Below are 20,126 nucleotides of genomic sequence, written 5' to 3'. Positions count from 1 at the left end.
AGTGTATTTAAATACTAATATGTATGGATTCCGATTGATTAATATATTGGTATTTTTATGATGGATTTGTCTCTGATTATTCTTGCACTTATGTATCTATGTTGCTCATTATATCTGTTTGTTTTAAAAATTATTGAGTACTTTTCTTTTTAGGGGAAAAACTGTTTAGCAAACTGTTTATTCCTTTTCCCTCTTCTTTGGTGTTCTTAATTAGGCAGTCTTTTTTGACTCACCAAAAAAAAATATCATTAATGAATATAATAGTATAACATGTTACTCATAAATATGAATACATCAAGGTTTATAAGAGTAATCTTATCCTACGATACAGACACACACACACACACACACATATATATATATATATATATATATATATATATATATATATATATAGGGGTTTGCTAGAACACACCCACTAATTTTTATGTGGGAGTGTTTTAGCAAAGCTACACCTTAGGGTGTAATTAACCACTTTTTAGTTATTTACTTGCTAAAACACTCCTACATAAAAACTAGTGGGTGTGTTCTAGCAAATGCCTATAGGATTTGCTAGAACACACCCACTTGTTTTTGTTAGAAGGTGTGTTATAGCAACATACACCTTAGGGTGTATTAAACCACTTTTTAGTTATTTACTTGCTAAAACACTCCCACATGAAAACTAGTGGGTGTGTTCTAGCAAACCCCATATATATATATATATATATATAAGTTTTAGTGGTTAGTATTGGCAACTAAAAAAAAGTCTTCTAGTGATTAATTTGGCAAAATCATACGTAGATGTTAATATATGAGTATGAGTATGAGTACATGTTATATTAACATCATAATTTGGCCAATCCACTATGGTATCAAATATTTTATTATTTATATTTAGTTTCATGTGGATTTTGTTTGTTCTAGAAATAAAATACCTCCTAAAATTCATATTTCAAAGCCATTGCTTTTCTATAAGGATATTTGTTAGGCTTGATAGCAGTTTTGGCCTCCTATGTTTCAAGAAGTTGCGATTTTGGCCCCCTATGTTTTGCCCCCTTTGCACTTTTGGCCCCCTAGGCCAATTTTGACCAAGTCAACGCTGACGTGGCGCCACATGTGTAATTTTTTTATTTTTTAATTATTAAAAAAATAAAAAAAATACTTTTTAAAATTTTTTAATTAAAAAAATAAAAAATATTTTTTTTATTTTTTAATTAAAAAAATATAAATAAAAAATAAAAAAATTACACATGTGGCGCCACATCAGCATTGACTTGGTAGGGGGCCAAAATCGAATTATTTTAGTTAGGGGGCTAAAATCACAACTTCTATAAACATAGGGGGCCAAAACTACTATTAAGCCTATTTTTTAAGAAAATATAACTGTTGTCATCAATCAATTTCTCTCTTTATCCACCATATGGTATCAAATATTCATTTATATTTGATTTGATGTGGATGTTGTTTGTTCTAGAAATAAAATACCTCCAAAATTCATATTTCAAAGTCATTGCTTTTCTATAAGGATATTTGTTAAGAGAATTTAACTGTTTGTCAGGAAGCATTTTCTCTCTTCATTCCCATGATATCTAGTTTCAAGCTCCAACTTTTTTATCTTGCCAAACTGCATAAATCACAAGTGTTAGCATGACATGTTATTTAATTTTCTTTGTTCGGATAAATCTTTTTCATTGTGTTAGAAATAATAATCAAGACAACAAGACCAGTAGAACACATGTATAATTTAACAAAATTAGGAATCCAAATATTGATATATGAGGAAAAATATAGAGATGTGTATAAATGTAAAAAAAAAAGGTACATGTATTGATATATGAGTAATAATATAGACACATGTATAAAAAAATAAAAAAGAGGTACATGTATTGATATATGAGTAAAAATATAGACACGTGTATAAATTACAGAAAAATATGTCACCGTATTGATATATACTGAAAAAATGTAAGAATATCCATCACTCACAAATATTGGTTCGTATTTTTTATTTATATTTATCACTCGCAAATATTGGTCCCATATTTTTTATTTATATTTATCACCCCAAATCTTGGTCCTATATTTATATTCATTAGATTATCATATGTTGCCATCTCTTGATGAAATTTAGAAACCAATATTTTGGGAGCATTATAAAAGAAGATGTCTTCAATGTTATTTTGGAATTCTTCTCTCAGGGTTGGCTTCTACCTAATTTTAACTCAAACATAATAGTTCTAATTCCAAAGACTGAACACGTTGATACTAATTGCATTGGATATTTTGAAGTTTAAGAAAGTTACAAAAATACTTCTTGATAGACTAATTTCATGCCAAGTATTATCTCAAATGAGCAAAGAGAATTCATACAAGGAAGAAACATCAAAGATTATATCTGCATTACATATCATATGCAATCTATTTGTTGCAAAATAGATCTTTTGGTGGTAATGTTGCATTCAGGGTTGATATATCAAAGGCATATGAATTATTTTGGATTTAATGACAAGTTTTATGGTTGGATACATGTCATTTTTGAATTAGCTAAGCTCTTAGTATCAGTAAATGGTAAACAACATGGTTTTTTCAAATACAAAAGGGTTGTAAGAAAGTGTGACCCTCTATCTCTTCTTTTCTGTATTGGAAAATATGTTTTAAGGTGAGGCATTGGAAAACTTGTGGAGCAAGGCAAGTAAGAACTTATCAGAGGATCAAGACATTACCTAGTCCTATCTCATAATGGTGTTTTGTAAAGGTAAAAATGATGCTAAATCTACCATCTTTTATGGTTCAATCTCCAACGCTAGACCAATGAATATTATTAGTTTAATTGGTTTTGGTATTGGCTCCCTACCTTTTACATATTTGGGAGTCCTTATATTCAGAGGAAAGCCAAAAGTATTTCACCTGCTTCCTATTGCAGACAAGATAAAAACCAAACTCTCAATTTGGAAAGCTTCTTCGCTTTATAATGTTGGGAGCGAGAGTCCAGTTGGTTCATAGTATATCCATTTACCCACGGCTAGTTCTGTGTTGAAAGACTTGGAAAAACAGATTAGGACTTCATCCTGAGTGGTGATACTGCAAAAGAATTTAATAACTGTCTCATGGAACAAAATCTACAAACCAATATCTAAAGGAGGATTGGGATTTAGATCCTTGATAACTTTGAATGAAGCTTCAAGCAACTAACGTCAAACTTTGTTGGGCAAAAACTAATCTGTAAATTATCTTTAAATTATCTGTAAATTAACTTTGAATTTAATAACGTCAAGTAACCCTCCAAAATGAAGTTAGAGAACAGAAACTAATCTGTAAATTATCTTTAAAAATGCTTTTCTGTTTAAATCCTCCATTGGAAAAAATATTCATTGGGCAAAAACTATATGGAGCACAGACATCCCACCCTCAAAGTGTCTCTTATGTTGGAGAGTTGCACAATATAATTCCAACATATGATAATCTCATGAATAGAGGTTGTGCAATTCCCTCAATGTTCTCTAATTTCAATAAGGATGAGGAATCTTATTTTCACCTATTTTTCCAATGTGAGTTTGCAATCAAACTTTGGTCTTGGTTTGCAACTATCCTTAATACTACTCTTTAGTTTACCTTTGTGAATGATATTTGGCACATATATGTGACCAAAACTGGTCCCCACACCACAATGCAAGGTAGTTACCAAAGCATGCATAGTTAATCTTATCAATACTATCTGGTACAAAAAAACCAAGCAACGTTCAAAGACAAATGCATTGATTGGAGCCCAAACCATTCTTTTCTAATATAAGGGAGTTCACTATTCTAAAGCAATTCAAGATTCATATCCACTCTCCAAAAGCTACAATTAGTACATCAGTCATTTGGAGCCCACTAGTCTTCAATTGGACAAAGGTAAACACTGATGGAGCTGCCACAAATAATCCAGAAAAAGCTTCTGCATGAGGTATCTTTAAGGAATGATATAAGCATTGGTTGTTTTGATCAAAATTTGGGAACAGTCAGTGCTTTTTATGCAGAGTTTGTGGCTGCAACGCTTGCTATAGAAGTTGCACAAAGAAATGGTCATCTTTATCTCTGGATGAAACATATTCCCAGCTTGTATTTTTGGATTCCTTGGAACTTAAGGAATAGATGACAAAACTATCTACTTGCTACAACTAACGTGTACTTTTATAATTCACACACACACACACACACACACACACATATATATATATATATATATATATATATATATATATATATATATATATAGGGTTTTGCTAGAATAGACCCACACATTTTTATGAAGGTCTATTTTAGCAAGATGCACCTTTTCCTTTGGACCAAAAACCCAATTTTTTGTTTTTTAGAGAAGACAAGATTAAAGGACATAATTGTAATTGATGTTTTAAATGATTATTTTTATTTTTATATTTTCTACTTTTGAGCTTCTATTTGGGTCCCACTGTCATCTCTCTCTCTCAATTCACGTTTTCTTCTTTGCTGTGTTTTTGTTCATCTTCTCAAATTTTTCAAAAGCACAAAACAAACTAATTTCATTGGAAGCAAGAAAAAGAAATCCAATCCAATCCAATAGTTACAAATCATAGTTTTTGTTCATCTTCTCAAATTTTTCAAAAGCACAAAACAAACTAATTTCATTGGAAGCAAGAAAAAGAAATCCAATCCAATCCAATAGTTACAAATCATAGATGAGAATTGAGCTTTACATTATGGGAATGCATCTTATCATCTCTTGCAACAAAATTGATTTTGCCAAAGTTGTTCATAGATATGTTTTAAACGAATACAAAGTGGGTGTATTTTTAATTGGGTGACCTTCATGTATTTTTCCTACAAACCACTACCAGTAAAAGAAGAGGAGGCACCATACAATTATATCAGTAACCCAGAAAAGGCACTCGTCTCTTAACAGTTCTAAAACACACATAAAGGAACCCAATTTATGAACTCAAACGAACACCATAGCAATACGAATTGAAATCAATAGGAACATGATCGAAGAAGGAAGAGAAGGATGGAACTATAGAAACCCAGAGAGACAATCGATAAGAGAGAGGAGAGGGAAAAAAAATATAGGAAATAAAATACATTAATGACTAAAACATTTGAATTACATGTTTACCCTTCAGATTTATATGTTTTAAAAGAACACAAAGTGGGTGTTTTTGTCCAAAATAAAAAGGTGCATCATGCTAAAATAGACCTTCATGAAAATGAGAGGGTCTATTGTAGCAAACCCCATATATATATATATATATATATGGGGCTGTTAACTTGCACCCACCTAAAAACACTAAAGTGCAAGTTAACAAGCTGCACCTACTAGTTATTTACCAAAACACCCATGTTTTTCTATTATAAACAAATATTATTTATGCTATTTACAAAAATGTCCTTTTAATTAAAATAAAGTTTAATAGAGACAAAATGGTGTTTTAGTAAAGTACAAGTAGGTGCAGCTTGTTAACGTGCACCTTAGTGTTTTTAGGTGGGTGCAAGTTAACAGCCCCACTGTTAACTTGCACCCACCTAAAAACACTAAGGTGCAGGTTAACAAGCTGCACCTACTAGTTATTTACCAAAACACCCATGTTTTTCTATTATAAACAAATATTATTTATGCTATTTACAAAAATGTCCTTTTAATTAAAATAAAGTTTAATAGAGACAAAATGGTGTTTTAGTAAAGTACAAGTAGGTGCAACTTGTTAACTTGCACCTTAGTGTTTTTAGGTGGGTGCAAGTTAACAGCCCCCATATATATATATATATATATATATATATATATATATATATATATATATATATATATATATATATATAAAGTCAGGATCCGTTGACACCAGGTGTCAACGGATTCGTTGACACCAAATCTCAACCGTCGATTGTTTTTAATCAAAGGGTGTGAATTTATTTGTTAAATTAATAGGGTGATCTTTTTCTCTCAAGACTCACAGGATTGCATACTCCTGTTTCCCATCAGCCGTAATACACAGCAGAGTTCCTTCTCGCTATCACCGATGGCACATCTCCTTATTCATATTTCATACCCAAAAGGTGTGATCTTTCTAAATTTAATTTAAAGGGATTCCGAAATGATCTAATCAAGCCATTTTCTCACAAATTCAATGCAATTGCTATGAAATCATGTTTATTCAATTAATTCAATTACAAAAACTCAATTTAGGCTTATAGTTTGCATTGGTTTCAATGCATATGTGAAATAGTGGAAGTTTTCAAGCCGGAAAGAATGAAAATCATCACGGTGGCGGCGATCATCAAATTGAGTTTTTTTTTTTTTTTTTGTTATCAAACAAATTAATTTTGTTTTAAAACTGATAACATACTAATCAAAGTAAAGATACTGTGAATCAATTTAAAAAGTTATTATTAGCCTTTGATTAAAAATAACCGACGGTTGAGATTTGGTGTCAACGAATCCGTTGACACCTGGTGTTAACGGATCCTGACTCATATATATATATATATATATATATATATATATATATATATATATATATATATATAGGGATTTGCTAGGATACACCCACTAGATTTTATTAAGGTGTGTTTTAGCAAAAATATAACTAAAAAGTTGTTAAATACACCTTAAGGTGAATGTTGCTAAAACACACCTTCTAAAAAATAAGTGGGTGTATGTTAGCAACTCCTATAGGCATTTGCTAGGATACACCCACTTATTTTTTAGAAGGTGTGTTTTAGCAAGTTATAACTAAAAAGTAGTTAAATACACCTTAAGGTGTAACTTGCTAAAACACTCCCACATAAAAACTAGTGGGTGTGTTCTAGCAAATCCCATATATATATATATATAGAGGGTGTATCAAGTGAGAGGACATCTTATTGTGAGAGATGAGAGCATCCTTTATCAACCATTAGATCAAAATCAATGGCTTAGACCAAAGCTCTTATTTTGGGGACTCACGTACTTAATTATTTTTATTTTTCATGCCTTTTCGTTTCCATTTTTCTTCATCTCCATTCTCCGCAGTCTGCAATGTTCCCTCTGCATTTAGTTCATCACCAGAATCGAATTCTTTTATTTCTAGTTTCATTTTGATGATTATTATAACCACAAATTAAAGTATTGGGCTTTAAAGGATGGTAGTGTGCATCTATGGGAATCGACAAGCGATTGTTCTTCAATTGGTTAAAGCTTTGTACAATTAATCATGAAGTTAAGGAATAAAAGTGAAAATCCATCGTTATTTCTACTTAATTAAAAAGATCATGGCTTTCTAGTTCCTAAGTTGGTTTTAGCTAGATCTGGAGTTTGAAAAATGGGTTTTTAATTGATATATACTGAGTTGAGATAACCAAAACTACCATAAGAATTTTGCGAGATATATTTGTCGGAAGATGGAGATTTTAATTGATAGAGTTTGTTAAGAGAAAGTACAGAGAATAATCATGGAGAAGGTTTTACCGGCCGCAGAGAATATGGAAGGATGGAGAAGGGGTTTACGCAGAAAGAAGGTAGAAAGAAAAATTGTGTGCTCTTTCCAAGCATGTGCACTTTCTAATCTGGACCGTACACATTAATCTAATGGTCAATTTTTATTCCTCTCATCTCTCACAATAAGATGTCCTCTCACTTGATACATCCTATATATACATATATACATATATATATATATATATATATAAGGTAATGCCTATGCAGATGGTTTGGCAAACATAGGGATCTCTTTACTTATTAATATGTTAAATAGTGGGATACCATAGTGTACTTCACACTGATACTAACTGGAGCTTCTGAAAAGTTTAGGTTTGTAAATTTCTGAAAAGTTTTTGGCCTAGTCCCTCTTTTTCCATATTGTACTTCTTTCATTTTATTTTCTATGAAGTTTGATTGATGCTCCCTGCATCGCTCTAGTTTATAAAAAAGAAATATAGAAAGAGTGAGATTCATTGATACATAATATATGTATTTATGTATTCCAAGAAAAATAATACATGTAATTCTATTAAATAGGGTACCTTTTTCTATTATTAAAAATATTGAATAGTAATATTTTTTAGTATTTGGATCACCATTCTCTATTAAATAATGTAGGAGCTATTATTTCAAATTACAATTATTTCTCTTCAATTTGATCACCATTCTATATCAATTTCATGATACACTCTAAGAGAGCCCTAATATTTGGATAACCATTATTCTCTACACATAATTATTTCTCTTTACCTAGTATTTGTAATTGTGTAGAAATATGGAGGGATTTTTCTGATGGAATAGAATGAATGAATCATTTCTTGCTTCACGATATGAGAATGAATCGTCGTGTTTAACACATCCTTCTGTTTTAATTTTCTGCATCTTGTTTCATGCTTCTCGTTTTCTTCAACACCCTTTCATTTGTTTTAATTTGTTTTTAAGAGAGAAAATAGAGGGAGGTTGAAGCAAAAGACACAAAAAATATAATTTTGATGACGTGTTAAAAAAATAAGAAAGGGTAAGATTCTATTTTTGGTAGTCATGAAGTTTAATAATTAGAGAATTTTCTGCATCTCGTTTCATGCTTCTCATTTTCTTTGACACCCTTTCATTTGTTTTAATTTATTTTTAAGAGAGAAAACAGAGGGAGGTTGAAGCAAAAGACACAAAAAGATGTAATTTTGATGACGTGTCAACAAATTAAGAAGGGATAATATTGTATTTTTGGTAGTCATATAGTTTCATAATTAGAGAAAAGATAATTTATATTTTTTTTTTTCCTCTCTAATATTTTTTGAAAGGTTGCTATAATCTCTTTTTATTTAATAACGCTTTTAGAATTTTTTTTTGTTGAACCTGATTTTTAATAAATTTATAACAAATGTTTAGATCCATCAATATTAAAGTAATTTTTTTTTACAAAATCACATCAATCTTTTGATAGTTATTTTCTCTCTCGGTTAAATAGGATCTTTTGTTACAAAAAGGTAAATACATGTTGAGGTGTCAAATATTAAGATTGAGGAAAATTGTGTTTTTACTGATCATTAATTTTCAAAAATAGAGAAAGATAATAGGTTTTAAATTGTTTTTAACTCTTTAGATATTTAGAAGTTGAATTATAGGAAAACTTGTTTTGATTGGTATTAAGATTAAGTTTGTTTCTTGTTCAACAAAAAAAAAGAATAAGTTTTTTGTTCTTTAGAAAAAGATTAAGTTAGTGTGTTTTAAGTTGAATTATAAGAATATTTGTTTTGATTGAGATTAAGATTAAGTTTGTTGGTTGTTCAAAAAAAAAAGATTAAGTTTGTTTGTTCTTTAGAAAAAGATTAAGTTAATGTGTTTTATCGAGTGAATTTATTTTTAAGAGAGAAAATATAGGAAGGTTGAAGTAAAAGATACAAAGGGATATAATTTTGATGACGTGTCAAAAAAAAATTAAAAAGGAGTAAGATTGTATTTTGGGTAGTCAATTAATTTAATAATTAGAAAAAGAAGAAGAGAAAGACTAGAGAATAGATATATATATATATATATATATATATATATATATATATATATATATATATATATATATATATATATATATATATATATATATATATGAGTTATGATAGAAGACACCTTTTGTGAAGGTGTCTTTTATCAAGTTACTCTATGAGCATTTGTTAAAAGACACCAACTACTTTTTATGAAGGTGTCTTTTATCAAAGTTATAACTAAAAAAGTGAAAATCACACCTTGAGGTGTGACTTGATAAAAGACACCACACTACTTTTTATGAAGGTGTCTTGTAACATAACCCATATATATATATATATATATATATATATATATATATATATATATATATATATATATATATATATATCAGAACTGCTATTTAGTACGGATGTTTAGGTACGAAATTTCACGGGCGCGTACGTTCATTTTCCACGCATTCTAGTTTTTGCAATTTATTTAAATAATAATATAAAATTATAGAATTGCTTAACACACACCCACCCACCGTTTCTCTTCCTTCCCAACCGTTTCGAAATGAAAAGCACACCTACTTGTCAGCACTTGTCTTTATTCTGTGTTGCTTCCTTCCACTTCTTTCCATGTTCTCTAATGGCTGTGATCACCTTCAAACGTTCAACAGAGTATGTAGTGTGCTGAACTGGTAATGCTTGCTTCGTGTTCCCTTGTAGTGCCACCTACTTGTCAGCAACCACACCATTGACGTTGAGGTGTTCTCTAATGGCCGTTCATATTGATGAATGAGTAATTTAGTGTCTCTACAAACCGAACTCATGCGACATGCCCTCTTTATTAGTTCATTGTCTTGTTTTCTTCTTTCGGTTTGCTGTTTAATTCATGTTCAGATGGATTAACATCTGGATAGTTTTATGGAGTAAGTTTTGTATTAAGAACCATTGGATGTGTCTGGGTCTCGGATAATGAAGCATAAAGAAATGATGTGCAAATGAAGGGGCTCATATCAAATTAAAATGATGCTACTGTGGAAGGCTAGCAATTACACATGAATTATGATATTTTCATTGAAGCTAGATTTTGTAAGCATTGATGGATGTGGCTGATTTTTGCAGCAGTGTTGAACACAAAGACCTTGCAATAATTTAAATCTCTTGATGCTATAAACTTTGACTTTGGGACTTTTATTTTTGGTGTTGTAGTTTGGCTTCTCTGGATCAATGGCAGTTGTGATGGTATAAGGATGGTCAACAATGCAGAAACAATGGCGTATATGGGTTGTAGTATTTCTATTAATAGTTTTATTATATATTTAATATTATTTAATTCCATAAAAACAATGCAGAAACTACTGTAGCGCGTTGAAAAGAAGCTTTCCCACGCGTCCGTGAAATTTCGCGTGCAAACGTCCGTACCAAAAAGCATTTTCCTATATATATATATATATATATATATATATATATATATAGTATAAATAAGGGTTTTGCTAAAAGATACCAACTAATTTTTATGAAGGTGTCTTTTAGCAAAGTTATAACTAAAAAGTGAAAATCACACCTTGAGGTGTGGGTTGCTAAAAGACACCTTCATGGGTGGCTTCTAGCAAAACCCTATAAATAAATGGTAACAAAACCTACCTAAATTTGTTTTAAGGAAATCGTAACAAACCATTTCATAAATAAACAACCATTTTATCTTTTCAACTACTATAAATATAAGCCCTAGGTCCCTTGTTCCCTCACAATTCACTTCTTGACACCTCTTTCTCAAACCTTCTTTCACCACTCTCACGCTCTCAAATTGCTTACAAGTTCTTCAATGGAGCATACACCTCGTAACGGTTTCAAAGTCCGTTTCATGATTAGTTATGGTGGAATAGTCGTCCCTATACCTTGTGGATACCAAAATCATCACTATATTTACATAGGTGGTGACAACCGAATCGTCGCCGTTGATCGTGATATTAAATTGTCCAACTTTTTCACAAAGCTTTCTGCCATGATGGGTTCTGATTTTTGTTTCAAGTATCAACTTCCCGGTCAAGATCTCGATACTTTGGTCCCGGTCTTAAACGAGGAAGATTTCGATGATATGATGTTCAAGTATGATCATATGTCTCGTATTTCGCCAAATCCTGCCAAGTTGAGGCTCTTCCTCTTCCCTGTTCCTACTCCACCGGCTGAAGATTTACCTCCGCCTCCACGACGTCTGCATCAGAAGGTTACCTTTACAAAAGATGAGATCAAAGAATTTCAAGAACTGAATGTTGTGAATGACGGATTCGAAAAGATTCTAAAATATGTTATGAAGTGTTTTTGAAGTGTATTTAATTACTAATATGTATGGATTCCGATTGATTAATATATTGGTTTTTTAATGATGGATTTGTCTCTGATTATTCTTGCACATATGTATCTATGTTTCTCAGTATATCTGTTTGTTTGAAAAACTGTTGAGTACTTTTCTTTTTAGGCGAAAAACTGTTTAGCAAACTGTTTGTTTCTTTTCCCTCCTCTTGTCTGGTGTTCTTAATTAGGCATCATTAATGAATATAATAGTATAACATGTTACTCATAAATATGAATACATCAAGGTTTATGAGAGTAATCTTATCCTACGATATACATATATCTAAAAGTTCTAGTGGTTAGTATTAGCAACTAAAAAAAGTCTTATAGTGATTAATTTGGCCAAATCATACGTAGATGTTAATATATGAGTACATGTTATATTAAACATCTTAATTTGGCCAATCCACCACGGTATTAAATATTCATTTATGTTTGATGTGGATGCTGTTTGTTCTAGAAATAAATCAAGACAACAAGAACAATAGAACACATGTATAACTTAACAAAATTAGGAATCTTTTTTTTAGGAATCTTTTTTTTAGGCAAAATTGAAAATATAATAAATAAAAAGAAAGAGATACAAAGACCGGGGTAATCCCACAAGCCATGCTATTCATTCTTCAACCTCCGGAATGTCTTCCATCTTCATGAAGAATTCCCTTGCTCACAACTAGAGCATAGCACCCAAGGTACTCCATAGTCGTACCATTTTCGGTGTGTTCAACTCCACCTCAAGCTGAGCGTACTCTACCTCAACTAGCAAATGCGTACATCCTACTATGTCTTCCACCTTGAAACTCCACCATCTTGAATGAGTAAAGTTGTTGCCTTACGAATTGCCGATGAGCCAAAGACTTTGTCATATACAAAGACTTCAACTTTGACCACATCGATGCCGCAGTTGGTTCTTTCGCTACATCTCTCAAAACTTTATCCCCGAGGCACAAGACAATGGTACTCCTGGCCTTGTCCACCATCTCGGTCTTCTCCGCTCGTAACATGGTGACCGGTAATGTAACACCCCGTTTTCCCAACATAAAAATTTCATTTAAAATCAGAGTATTTTGATCACAACGGAATGTCACATACTTCATTTAAATCATAAAATGGATAATAATAATTATCCTTCAAATTCAACATCATGAAAAATCTTAAACTATTGCAGCGGAAAATAGTTCAACATTTAAAAGTCTTGGCACGCAGGCCTTATTGAAAAATCTCATAAATTAGTTCATAAAAGAGACACGTAAGGAATAGAAGTAAAAGCAAGCCCCCATCCCGTTACGTATCAGAGCACCTAGACACCAAGTGAGGAGTCTACTCACGAACGGCTCTAATCTTTATTACCTGCACATTACCCACGGTCGAGGCAACATATACGCAGAATGGGTGAGATTTCATAATCAATACATTAAGCATATAATCCAATAAAATGCATTTAACAACTTAAACATTAATAACATGTCAACAATTAACAATCAGTATATTTTTCATTTCATAACAAATACAATCATCAAATATCATTACTAATTTTCATCACAAATCATAATCAACTTAACACTCAACTTGACGACACAACTCATCTTTGACCATGCAACTCTATCAACTCAACAACAACTTGACAACACAACTCATCTAGACCATGCAACTTTATCAACTTGACAACAACTTGACAACTTAAACATCATGAAACTTCTTGATATGCAAATGCATGTGGTACCAATCAACAACAAAATGAGCATAATAGGCTCTTCAACGTGTGAGCACAAAGGCTGCCGGGCCTAAAGCCCCCAACTTTAATGAGCACAAAGGCTGCCGGGCCTAAAGCCCCCAACTTTAATGAGCACAAAGGCTGCCGGGCCTAAAGCCCCCAACTTTAATGAGCATGCAATGAACTCAAACTTCCAACGACTTAGACGACGACGTGAACAACTCATACGACTCATAATCATGGACAACTTCTTAAAATTCCAACAACATAGACCGACTCATGCAACTTCAAGACACTAACAGTCAACAGCAGCAACCAGCAACATTTACATCGTAAAATAGTGTTTAAATAACATAACAACATTAAAGGGAATGAATCATAACCACTTATCATCATAAAGCATCTTAAATAATTCTTATACAACACCACTACTAATCTCAGTCACCTAAACAGACTTCTGGGACTTCTGAAAGCATCCTAAACAACCCTCTTTCTTACTTCTAAGATCAACTCATGACTACACGTGCGAAAGGATCGCATCAGAACAATTTTGGGCAACTAACGGCCTAACTCGCAGTTGCGAGTAACTGTGCTCGCAATGGCGAGCAAAGCGTGCATTCTGGGTTCCTAAGTCTTTACTCGCAGTGGCGAGTTATTCTGCTCGCAGTTGCGAGCTTTACAGGTCACTCGCAGTTGCGAGTTGCATTGCTCGCAGTTGCGAGTTCTGGTTTCTAGCTCGCAGATGCGAGTGTTCTTGCTCGCAGGTGCGAGCGATGAATGTCAGTACGGCCAGAAACCTAAAAATCACAACTTTTCACCTATATTCATGATTCCTTCATCCAAATAGCATCTAATTATCATCTTAAGTCATATCTAAGGTCTGTACACTAATTTTGCATCAATCTAACATCTGTTCTTGATTCATTCATCAAAATTGATCCTAAACCTAATTCTCAATTCTCACCAAAACTTAACCTAATCATGCTAAATTCATCCTATAGAATTATACCCTTAATAATATTGAAAATTAGTCTCACCCTTACCTGGTTATGATGAAATCGCAGCTCTCCCTCTAGTTCTCCTCTTTTCTGACTTTTCTCCCTTTTTCTCCAAAAACGTACGTATTCTGTTTTCTAACTTTTGTTGTCTATTTATCTCTCCTAATTACTTTTATCACTACTAATTGCTCATCTCACAACACAGCCCAATTTTTAATATTTTTATTTTATTTATCAAATCTTATTTTATTTAATAATAAAATAAGTCATAACAACATAACAACTTCACCACAACAAAATATCCCTCATAATTCAGTTATAAATCATATAACCCACTCCACTTCATGAATCATAAAATTCACACATATCAGTTATGAAAATCACGTAAATCATATATATAAATATATTTTTAAATAATCGAATAATTAAGACGGGCGTTACAGGTAATGCACTTTCACCCTTCAAAGCTTTCTCACACTTCTGTTGTATTAAAACCGCTTCCATTTTTACCTTCCATAACCCAAAATCGTTATCTCTGGTAAACTTCTCATTATCCCACTTCGAACCCATGGTACTTGATTATCCTTTGATACTTGCCCCACGGTGGGCGCCAATTGTTGTGAATTCGATGAAAATCACACCAATAAAATACTTGATGTGTGGAGCAAGTAATAATCAAGCAACCAAACAAAGTGTATGGAAGTTAAAAACACAAACAAAAGTAGAAAACAGCAAGAGAAAATAAAGAGAGAACACACAAAATTTGTTTACCCAGTTCAGTCCAATACTGACCTAGTCTGGGGGAGAGAGAAGCCATCTGTTCCACTATAATGATGAGTAACTTTACAAAAGAGATATCAATGGGTTACAAGAATAAGTCTCCTGCCTAATTCTTCCCAAAATCTCAATCTCTTTCTGTGACCAAGAGACTCAATCCTAATAGTGTTTCCCAAGGTGAATCAACCTCAACCCTAGTGTTTGTTGCCAAGAGCAAACTCTATACAAACTCTAGTTTTCTTGTTGACTTCTAAACCTTCTTTTCAGCCCCTTCTATCTCTCTCAAGGTTTACACTAATACAAGGTCTATATTTATAGTAAAAGTATTCTAAAAAATCTGGAATAAATCTAAGCCCAAAAATACGTTTCTGTGGCCACCGAATTTCTTCCTTTGGCCACCGAAATTTCACGTACCGAAAGGCTTAAATAGCTTGTCAAAACCGGCCACCGATTTTGCTAATTTGGCCACTGAATTGTCACCTCCAGAAACTCAATTTTGAGTCACTTTCACAACAATCTCCACCTTGACTCTAAATTAGTGATGATGTCAATTTAAAATCAACACCTTGTTGCTCTTTCCCTTGCTTCCCACTACACCATGTAGCTCCACAATTTTCCACCCATCCTCTTCAACCATCGGAATTCCTTCCGCCTTCTTGAAGATTCTTGCATCCAACTTCGCTAAGAATTTTAGGTAGTTCCACAAGTATACACCTTAACCTCTTCCGCCATCGGAATGCCTTTCGCCTTCTCAAAGATCCTTGCATCCAAACTACACTAGAAATTTTAGGTAGTTCCACAAGTATATACGCCATACCTCTTCAGCCATCGGAATGCCTTCCACCTTCTCGAAGATCCTTGCATCCAATCACCCTTGGTCTTTTAGGGTAATCCCACAAGCCATGCTATTCATTCTTCAACCTCCGGAATGCCTTCCGTCTTCAAGAAGAATTCCCTTGCTCACAACTAGAGCATAGCATCCAAGGTCCTCCATAGTAGTACCATTTTCGGTGTGTTCAACTCCACCTCAAGCTGAGAGTACTCTACCTCAACTAGCAAATGCGTACATCCTACTATGTCTTCCACCTTGAAACTCCACCATCTTGAATGAGTAAAGTTTTTGCTTTACGAATTGCCGATGAGCCAAAGACTTTGTGATATACAAAGACTCCAACTTTGACCACATTGATGCCGCAGTTGGTTCCTTCGCTACATCTCTCAAAACTTTATCCTCGAGGCACAAGACAATGGCACTCATGGCCTTGTCTACCATCTCGGTCTTCTCCACTCGTGACATGGTGACCGGTAACACACTTTCACCCTTCAAAGCTTTCTCACACTTCTGTTGTATTAAAACCGCTTCCATATTTACCTTCCATAACCCAAAATCGTTATCTCCGGTAAACTTCACATTATCCCACTTCGAACCCATGGTACTTGATTATCCTTTTATCCTTGCCCCACGGTGGGCACCAATTATTGTGACTTCGATGAAAATCACACCAATAAAATACTTGATGTGTGGAGCGAGTAATAATCAACCAACCAAACAAAGTGTATGGAAGTTATAAACACAAGTAAAAGTAGAAAACAGCGAGAGAAAAGAAAGAGAGAACACACAAAATTTGTTTACTTAGTTCGGTTCAATACTGACCTAGTCTGGGGAGAGTGAAGCCCTATGTTCCACTATAATGATGAGTAACTTTACAAAAGACTTGATGTGTGGAGCAAGTAATAATCAAGCAACCAAACAAAGTGTATGGAAGTTATAAACACAAGTAAAAGTAGAAAACAGCGAGAGAACACACAATTTTTTTTTACTCAGTTTGGTTCAATACTGACCTAGTCTGGGGGAGAGAGAAGCCCTCTGTTCCACTATAATGATGAGTAACTTTACAAAAGAGATATCAATGGGTTACAAGAATAAGTCTCCTGCCTAATTCTACCCAAAGTCTCAATCTCTTTCCGTGACCAAGAGACTCAATCCTAATAGTGTTTCCCAAGGTGAATCAACCCCAACCCTAGTGTTTGCTGCCAAGAGCAAACTCTATACAAACCCTAGTTTTCTTGTTGACTTCTAAACTCTTGTTTCAGCCCCCTCTATCTCTCTCAAGGTTTATACTGATACAAAGTCTATATTTATAGTAAAAGTATCCTCAAAAAACTGGAACAAATCTAAGCCCGAAAATACGTTTCTGTTTTATTTCCTGCTGACAAAATCGGCCACCGAATTCCCTCATTCGGCCACCGAATTTTCACGTACCAAAAGGCTTAAAAAGCCAGTCAAAATCGGCCGCCGATTTTGCTAATTTGGCCACCGAATTGTCACCTCCAAAAACTCAATTTTGAGTCACTTTCACAACGGTTAGTTATTTTTAGGATAGTATGTGTGTGTAACACCCCGTTCTCAAACAACGTAATATTAATAAATAAAATCAGAGTAATCACACAACGGAGTGTTACACTACTTTTCAAAATTTCATAAATAGAAAATATCTAATTATTTAAATACCAACATTTAGAATATCTTAATAAACTGCAGCGGAATAGTTCTTTAAAAATATAATTTCAACCAAATCCTACGTCAACGAAATTATTGGCACAAAGGCCTCAACGTAATAGACATTATCCTCAACAATAATAAATCCAACAACGAGGTCTTTTCAAAATATGATACATAAAAGAAATGAAGAAGACATTCGCGACGATCCCCATCCTAATATGTATCAGAGCCCTAGACACTTGAGCCAATCAACCTACAAATCATCATTACCTGCACATTACCCACGGTCAAGGCAACATATACACAGAAGGGGTGAGATACTTATCCAATAATAATAATATATAATTCATCAAATTAATGAAACAACGAAGCATATCACAACAGGCATCATTAATAATGTATATAAATAAATACATAAGCAACAACATAATTATTTTCAGCAACAAGATACAACAACAACAACGTTATCCACAACGACGCCGATAACTCGACTATTCGACAACGACAACAACTCGACAATGCTACAACGACAACAACAACCCAACAATGCTGCGACAACAACAACTAATGCATCATGCAGGTGGTACCAATCTACGCGCGTTGAATGTTAAGCATTCCAGGGCATAAGCCCCCAACAAATTGGATGGTTAAAGCATCCCAGGGCATAAGCCCCCAACAAATGAATGATAAACATTCCAGGGCATAAGCCCCCAACGGTTGAATGATAAACATTCCAGGGCATGAGCCCCCAACAGATGTGAGTATGCAAATGGACTCAACTTGTGTATATCAACATACAACTTCAACAACGACAACAACAACAACAACGTATGTGCCTAAAACAATTATGACACACTTCCCAACTTCGACAATGGAATGATACAACAACATCAACGACGGAAAGGAAACAAGATAGCATAATAGAATGCATTAACATCGTTTAAGGAATGAATTACATCAACATAATTGTCATAAAACATCATAATATTACTCATAATCAATTATCATCATATATTTAACCACTCCAGACATCATAAACATCAGTATTAATAATCATTTAGAATCATACTATTATCATCATCAATCATAAATAACATCATCATCAAGACATCATCATCAATAATCATTTATCATCATAACAACTACAACAACATCTACGACAACGACATCAACAACGGAAATCAACAACATAGCATATATATAAATCAATTACATTCATCTCAAAGTCTAAAACATCCCCCAAAAGCAATTAAGTTTTGATCAATAGAACATAAGTCAAATATCCATAAAACACCTCAACTAAATCCCTAACACTTAAGTTTGAAGTTGGGAAACCAACCATAAGTTTTTGGACTAACTTGGGATTAGTTATGCTAAGTTTTCTTAAGGTTTTCTGAAGACCCACCTGGACTATTTTTATCATAACTCAAAAACTATGAATCATTTTCATGTCAAACTAAAACCATTAGAAAGCTAACTCAAATATCTACAACTTTTATGTTTACACCGAAAGCTAATTCAACACGGAAAGGGGTGAAAAAGACACAAGAACGCAACAATCGAAGTTCTGACAGCACGCAACGAAAACACAACAAGCAGTCACCCATGAGGGGCTGCCTTGCTGCACCCAGGCGTGGAAAACTGCGCCCAGGCGTGGGAAGGCAGTAGCCACCTGCGCTGCAGCTCTGTGCAGTCCCATTTTTTTGGGTTTCACCGTTTCGCGCATAAAATTCAAACCGTTAAGCGGATTTCAGTGCCGTTTTCGCCTACACGCTCCTGACATTTCCCTCTATCATAATCTACAGAAACATTCAATTTTCCACCACTCAAAAAAAATCAATTTCCCAACCTCCCATAATCACTTGTCTGTAGAACATTCAGACACCGACGTTTCAATCGAAAGTCCCAATTTTCAATCCTTGATTACCCAAACTACGTTTCAACAGAAGTTTCAGGTTCAATTAGGCAATATAGCAATCAAATAACATAGAAACATGCATCAACAACACAATTCATCATATTATAGCAATTAACCTAAAACTTTCTAACCCTAATACCAAAACACCACAATCATCAAAAATCAGAATTATACATATTATTAGTGAAAGGAATACCACCCTTACCTTATCTCAGCAAATTCTACAGCAAAAATGGTTGGATTCTCTCTTCCTAGCTCTTCTCCTAGCTTCCTCTTCCTTCTCTCAAAACCAGTTTCTAAAGTTTTTACGTGAAAATGTTTCTGCCTCATTTTCTTTCTTTTTTTCTCCCAAAAACTATAACCTCCCCTCTTTTCATTTAACTCCCACTAAACTCACATAATTACTATTTAATTCCCTTTAATTAAAATAAATAATAATTC

At 33.4% G+C, this 20,126-nt stretch overlaps 1 protein-coding gene and 1 long non-coding RNA gene across 2 annotated transcripts; one reads left to right on the top strand and one right to left on the bottom strand.

The window, feature by feature from the left end:
- Nucleotides 1–11,245: 11,245 nt before the first annotated feature.
- On the top strand, nucleotides 11,246–11,746 carry LOC146922927 (RAF-like serine/threonine-protein kinase PRAF). Its single transcript, XM_085711633.1, has one exon. It carries the CDS (start codon nucleotides 11,246–11,248, stop codon nucleotides 11,744–11,746), a length of 501 nt encoding a protein of 166 aa, XP_085567759.1.
- A 6,042-nt stretch (nucleotides 11,747–17,788) lies between these two features.
- On the bottom strand, nucleotides 17,789–20,005 carry LOC146922926 (uncharacterized). Its single transcript, XR_015012645.1, has 2 exons — nucleotides 19,891–20,005; nucleotides 17,789–18,037 (listed from the first exon to the last, which is right to left on the bottom strand). It is a non-coding gene; the product is annotated as an uncharacterized LOC146922926 (long non-coding RNA).
- Between the last annotated feature and the right edge of the window lie 121 nt (nucleotides 20,006–20,126).

This window comes from Medicago sativa, chromosome 5, assembly GCF_051527215.1.
Source record: "Medicago sativa cultivar Bolivia chromosome 5, Bolivia_mono, whole genome shotgun sequence".
Classification (NCBI taxonomy): domain Eukaryota; kingdom Viridiplantae; phylum Streptophyta; class Magnoliopsida; order Fabales; family Fabaceae; genus Medicago; species Medicago sativa.
The sequence above is the reverse complement of the archived record's forward strand: the minus strand, read 5'-3'. Positions and strand labels throughout refer to the sequence as shown.